General features: G+C 42.9%; 1 protein-coding gene across 1 annotated transcript; it reads right to left on the reverse strand.

Annotated features, from left to right (window-relative positions):
- Positions 1-3659: 3659 nt before the first annotated feature.
- LOC110544222 (rhox homeobox family member 2-like) lies at positions 3660-6048 on the reverse strand. The gene is made up of 4 exons (XM_021630289.2): positions 6033-6048; positions 5435-5804; positions 4853-4898; positions 3660-3710 (listed from the first exon to the last, which is right to left on the reverse strand). Exons 1-4 carry the CDS (start codon positions 6046-6048, stop codon positions 3660-3662), a joined length of 483 nt encoding a protein of 160 aa, XP_021485964.2.
- Positions 6049-6273: the final 225 nt, after the last annotated feature.

The raw sequence follows: 6273 nt of genomic DNA on the forward strand, positions 1-6273 counted from the left end.
AGCTACACAGTCAGAACTTGTCCCAACAACCTCTGCAAGTCAAGAAAATGCAAGTCTTAATATAAAAGAGGTTACAGAATCAAGGACATGCTTTCTTGTCATAAGTGAGAAGCACTAGCTCTTTAAATTAAATAAGTAAAAGACATGGCTCACAACAAACCCACATTTCACTAAATAAAGAAATAAAATAAAAAGAAAAAATGAGAGGCTGGTGAGATGGCTCAGTGGTCAAGAGCATTTTTTGCCTTCCAGAGGCTTGCAAAGACTTTTAAATGTATGTTCATCTGGGACTTTGGCATGTACTTTTCTTTTGGTGTTGTATTTTTGCCTGGATTTTGTCATAGAGTAATACTGGCTTCATAGAAGGAATATAAAAATTGTTTTAAAAATAATTTAAGAAGTATTAATTATAAATCATATTTGAAAACTTGTTAGAATTCTGCTGTGAGTCTTTTTTCACCATTTGGAAGGCTTTTTTCCCCACTGAGGTAAGTGTTGTTTTCTTTCTTTCTTTCTTTCTTTCTTTCTTTCTTTCTTTCTTTCTTTCTTTCTTTCTTTCTTTTCTCTCTCTTCTTTTCTTTCCCTCCCTCCTTCCTTCCTTCCTTCCTTTTTACTTTCTTTCTTTCTTTCTTTCTTTCTTTCTTTCTTTCTTTCTCTCTCTCTCTTTCTCTTTCTCCTTCCTTTTTTCCTTCCTTCCTTCCTTCCTTCCTTCCTTCCTTCCTTCCTTCCTCCACTTTAAGTCTGATCCTAGCCTCTCCCTCCTCTCCTCACAGTCCCACCCTCACACCCCCTCTCCCCCATTCCCTCTCTCCTTTTTATCCAAGAAGGGGAGGTCCTCAAAGAGCCCAAAACCACCTTAGCACCTCACTTGGGAAAAGCAGTCTAAAGGCAGACAGCAGAGTCAGAGTTAGCCCCCACTCCCATTGTTAGAGGGCTCACATGATGACCAGGCTGCACAACTGCTACATATTAGTGGGGCGAGGTCTAGGTCCACCCATGAATGCTCTTTGGTTTGTGGTTCAGGCTCTGTGAGCCCCCAGGAATCCAGGTTAGTTGATTCTGTAGGTCTCCCTGTGGTGTCCTTAACACTTCCAGCTCCCTCCATCCTTCCTCCCACTCATCCACAAAATTCCCCTAGCTCCTTCTATTGTTTGGCTGTGGATCTCTTCATCTGTTGCCATAAGCTGCTGGATGAAGCCTCTCAGAAGACAGTTATTCTGGTCTCCTGTCTGCAAGCATAGCAGAGTATCATTAATAGGGTAAAAGGTGGTCTCCCTTCCATGGGTGAGTCTCAAGTTGGGCTAGTCATTGGCTTGCCATTCCCTTGAACTCTACTCCAGCTTTATCCCTACTTTTTGTAGGCAGGACAAATTTTTGGTCTAAGGTGTGATGGATGGGTTGCTTTAGTCCCCCTCCTGCCACTGGAAGTCCCACCTGGCTATGTGAAGAGGCAACTTCAGGAAGCGGCAACTTCAGGTTCCATATTCCCCGCTGCTAGGAGTCTCAGTTAGGTTCACGCCCATAGACTCCTAGAAGCCTCCCTGTCTCTGAAATGCCCCCCCATATCTGTAATCTCTCCTAGTTCTCACTCTCCCACTACCCCAACTCTCCGCTCACCTGATCCTCACCACTGGCACCTTCCCCACCCTTTCTCCTACACCCTCTCCCACCCAGTTCCTTCCTTACATCTACTTCAGATGTCTATTTTATTTCCTCTTCTGAGTGAGATTCAAGCATCCTCCCTTGAACCTCATTGGCTTTTTTTTTGGGGGGGGGTGCCTATGGATTGTAGTATATTTATCCTGTACTTTATGGCTAACATCCAGTTATAAGTAACTATAGCTTTACTTGTTCTCTTTATATAGTCTATTGTTGTGCTTGTTCTCTCCCCAGTCTGGAATATTGCCTCTGGTATTCTCTGTAGAGCTGGTTTTGTGGACATGAATTCTTCTGCCTTTCTTGTGACATGATTTTTTTTTTTTTACAACCATGGTGGATATTTTTGCTGGGTATAGTAGTCTAGCTTGCCAGTTGTGGTTTATTAGAACTCAGAGTACAGTGCTCCTGGCTCTTCTGGACTTAGCTTCTATTGAGAAAGCAGCTCTTGTTCTGATGTATTTTCAATCATATATGACTTTTTTCTCTTTTGAAACTTTCAATACTCTTTCTTTGTTTTGTATACTTAGAGTTTTAGTTACGATGTGCCCTGGGGAGGTTTTTTATTCATTTATTAAAAATTTTTTTAGCTCTATTTATAGTTTCAGGTACGTGTTTTCTAGTAACAGCAACAGAAATGATCTTTGAAATTATAGCCTCTGTTTGTACATTATCATCACAAAAGTCATTTTTGAAGTTGAGGCTTCTGGTGGATAGTTATAGGTTAGCTATGTTCTTTAGGTCCTGAGAACAAGCATCACAACAAGCCTCTCTCTGATCCCTTAATTGAAGGATGCCACTATTGCATCTCTTGAGATCATCAGCCTGAGTTTTCAGGATGGGAAGTGAGGGGCAGATCACAACAGGAGGTACAAGCAGCAGGGGTCTGAGTCTGACAGGGCAGCTACTGAGGAATTCCAGCCCTGCATGGGGTTGGGGAGTGTCAGCTTCTTTATCAGTAATGATGTCATTGTGACTACGGGCTTTGGGGGTAGTGTCTACTCAGTAGCTTCCTGACTCATCCCAGAATCTGGAAGATTCCAGGCACACAGAGCCTCCCAGTGGACACAATAATATATAGTAAACTGTGTGTTTCCTGAATTTTTAAGTGGTATCCTATTCACCAGGAACTATTTAAGAGGCTCCAATATTGAAAAAAAAGATATTAGTCTGGTTCTGCATTCACAAGAAATGTATACTTTGCAAAGGTATCTTAAGAAGTATCAGTCAGCTTGGATTCTGGGGGAAAGGGACACTATGCCTACTGGGATTGGGTTGGGGGAACTATAGAGAGAAGCCTTCTTGAGAAGGATGGGATTGATTCTTCTCTTCCATTTGAAGCAACAAGATTTCTGGCCAAGTGGTTGCAGTGCCCCGTGTATGCCATGGGAAGGGCAAGAAGACAAGATTTTGGGGAGCAGCCTAAGTGAAATGATACTGACTGTGCTACTTCCCAAGGATGCTGTGGATGGCTTATACGGAAGTTCCTCAGAAAAAGGGTTGAATAAAATTTTCACTGCGACCAGAATAGGCTCTGGCTGCATAAGCACTGTTTCCCCCTAGGGTCTTGCTTTTTTCCTCTAGTTTATTTTTGGTCCTATATAGTAGAAGGGGTGAGCCCACCATGATAGGTAAACAAGATGACCATGTGGGTCAGTGAAAACCTACTATGCATCTTGGAAAGTTCTTGTGATATAAAAGGCTTGACCAAGGCAACACAGCTATATTGTCTCATGCAAGAAGACCTTGTTCTGTTTAAAGGACATTTCCTTGAGAGCTTACACACATGTTTTCTTAGTCAGAAGGCATATGAAACAAACATATTGACAATTCATGTCTTTATTGAAATACAAGTGCTTCAGAAATAAAGTATAATGAACTATTGTTAACAGCAGAAAAAAAGTCATCTGTATCTGGTGCTTGAGCTAGAGTGGCACTCTAGGGCTCCTCCACAGTCTTCAGAGAAAGATGTTCTGGGAAGGACGAGAAGACTCTTTGAATGTTTATAGCCTCTTGTATCTCCTGTATTTTTCTCTCCTCTTCTCAAACCATCTCTACAATAAGCGTGAGAAAGGAAGTGGTTTAGCATAGTAAACTTTTAGGAACTTAATTGAAAACCTGTCATGTAACTTTATGCTCATGATAAGTTCTATGGCACAAGTGAAACTAGGGTCTCACTGCTCTAATTCTGTGAGGGGCTAAGGCTGGCACAGAGTCCAGTGCTTGCCTGAAATGGAGGGGGGAGGGGGACTGGTCTCCACCCCAGCTCTGATGCATAGCCCAGGAAAGTGTCCAAAGGTTGCACTCCTTGTTTCCCCCTCCACTGTAATTCCCATTGGAGGATGTGAGCGTCATTTTCAGACAGATGAAACAGTGTTTACATCAGCTTTATGAGTGCTGGGGTCAGCCTGTGAGCTACCACCTAATTCAAATTCCTCCTGTAAGGATAGAATTTATGCTTAGTTTTGACTATTTCAACTAGTTTAGGATCATGAAGCCCTTAGCTATGATCATTTGAATGATTTATATGTCACAACCCCAGTATGACTGCACAGAGAAACCATACCTGAAGGATGCTGTCATTACAAGGAGTTAAATATGGAATATGTGTGTGCACATGGATCTATTTATCTACATATAATAAATCTAACTGTGCATATATATGCCAAATATGTTTTTTACAAGTTACAAAATGGGTTTATAACTTATCCATAGAATACATGCATTGTACTATATGTGCGTCTAAGAAGCAAAGTAGTTTAGTACCACTCTATGTTTCATTAGAAAGTTATGTTCCACTTTGAAATATGCCCTTTGTGTATGGTGAGGCTTCCTCAACCCATTTCTACTCCAAAAGACCATAAAGGTCAAAAGTCATTCTGAGGAGGCTCCGTGGTTAAGAGCACTTGCTGTTCTTGAAGAGGACCTCAGTTTGGTTCCCAGTATCTACCTCAGGCGGATCACTACCACCTGCAACTCCAGCTCTGGGAAATTTATGTCCTCTTCCAGATTCTTTGGGCACTTGCATGCATGTTTCATATGAAAACAGAGACAGACACATAATAAGAAGCAAACCAGAAGCATTTTGAAGCAGTATTATGCCAACAACAAAACAATTTCATAGATAAAAGTGTCCAAGACTTAAAGCAAGTTCTAGAATGGCTGTCCTGCCAAAAGCTTTCTTTGGTTTACTGACCTTCACTATGGCTTCAGTGACACCCATCCATCTGGCCAGTTGTCTTCTGAGGGAAAAATAGAAGATGATCAGTATTTAACAGTATATAGATGAAAGAAAATATGGGAAAGACATTTTACATTTGCTTGAAGATATTGCTCTCATGCCTCACCTTCTTTGACCTTCACCTTAACGTTCTTGAAGCTTTAAGTAAATTCTACCAGTACTCCTTAGATAAGATGGCTAAGTGGGAAACTGCCTGTCTGAAAACCTGGTGACCTACAGTGTTTGATGCCTACAGGATGGATCATGTAACTTAACCCTGAACATTTCCTCTCGCCTCCACATGTGCCAAGTGGTTCACACACCAGTCATGCACGTATGCATGCAAGAGCATGAGCATAAACATACAACACATAACACACACTACACATACACACATTCGCTAGTACACACCACCAAATACATAAAATTAAATAAATGAATAAGATATAATTTTATTCAGCCAGGGCATGTGGGGGACCAGGGAGAAAGTCATCGTGGCCAACATAGGCCAGCATGTGCTTCCATCAACTAGGACTTGAGGCCAGGCAATCTCCTCACCTTGCTTCTACACTGAGGGAGCTATTGGTCTGGAAAATGCGCTCCAGTTCCTCCAGCTGCCACTGGGTGAATTTGTGGCGCAAGCGAAGTCGAGGCACCTGCCTTGGCACAGGCTCTTCACTCTTGCCCTCCATGGCCTCCTTGGGAACTAGCTCCTCTTCTTCCTGCTCATTCTCCTGGCAACCTTCAGAGTCACTGTCTTCCTGGTCCATGCCTTCATCTACAAGGCCTGCAGCACTTGCAGCAGAGGGACCTTCTCCACTGAACTGTTTTAATTCCTTCCCTTCTGCTGCTGTGGCTCCCCATGCCGGCTCGCCCTGTCCTATATCTTCCTCTCTTCTCTTCTCTATAGCGGGTAAAGTGTTTGTACCTGGAGCGGGGGAAACAGAAATATCAGGCGTCGGGGCCTAGCACAGGTGTGAAGTCACAGAGGAGCCAGCAGTTCTTGGCTCTTGTTCACGAGTCGCTCTGGAACCTCAACGGTCACTCTCGTGGAGCCTGACCTACTCATTCCAAGCCACCTACTGGCCATTCCCTATACCCTCATCCTCATCAAATCCCAGAATGAACAAGTAATCGATGTTGTAAAGCTCCATACCTTGGCTACTGTCCATTTTGGTTCCACCTCTGTCAACTGAAAAGAAATGTGAGGCAGTTCCGTTGTAGTTCCGGATATAGAACACAGCTGTGACCTTTGACCTGGAAGAGATTTCTTCCACCCCATTCCATGTTACTGTGTCCAGTTATACATGTGCTAGCATCATGGTCATGACCAGTTGTTGTGGGTTGAGCCTTGAGGTGCTCAGGTGAGAACAGTTTGATGCTGTGATGAGCAGGAT

The sequence above is a fragment of the Meriones unguiculatus genome, chromosome X, assembly GCF_030254825.1.
Source record: "Meriones unguiculatus strain TT.TT164.6M chromosome X, Bangor_MerUng_6.1, whole genome shotgun sequence".
Lineage (NCBI taxonomy): Eukaryota > Metazoa > Chordata > Mammalia > Rodentia > Muridae > Meriones > Meriones unguiculatus.

Excerpts from the sequence above, each read along its gene's own strand:
- LOC110544222 (XM_021630289.2), bottom strand. Across the intron at positions 4,899-5,434 it reads TCCCTCAGTGTAGAAGCAAG|AAGACAACTGGCCAGATGGA; the intron begins GTGAGGAGATTG and ends TTTTTCCCTCAG. Across the intron at positions 3,711-4,852 it reads TCACTGAAGCCATAGTGAAG|AGATGGTTTGAGAAGAGGAG; the intron begins GTCAGTAAACCA and ends CGCTTATTGTAG.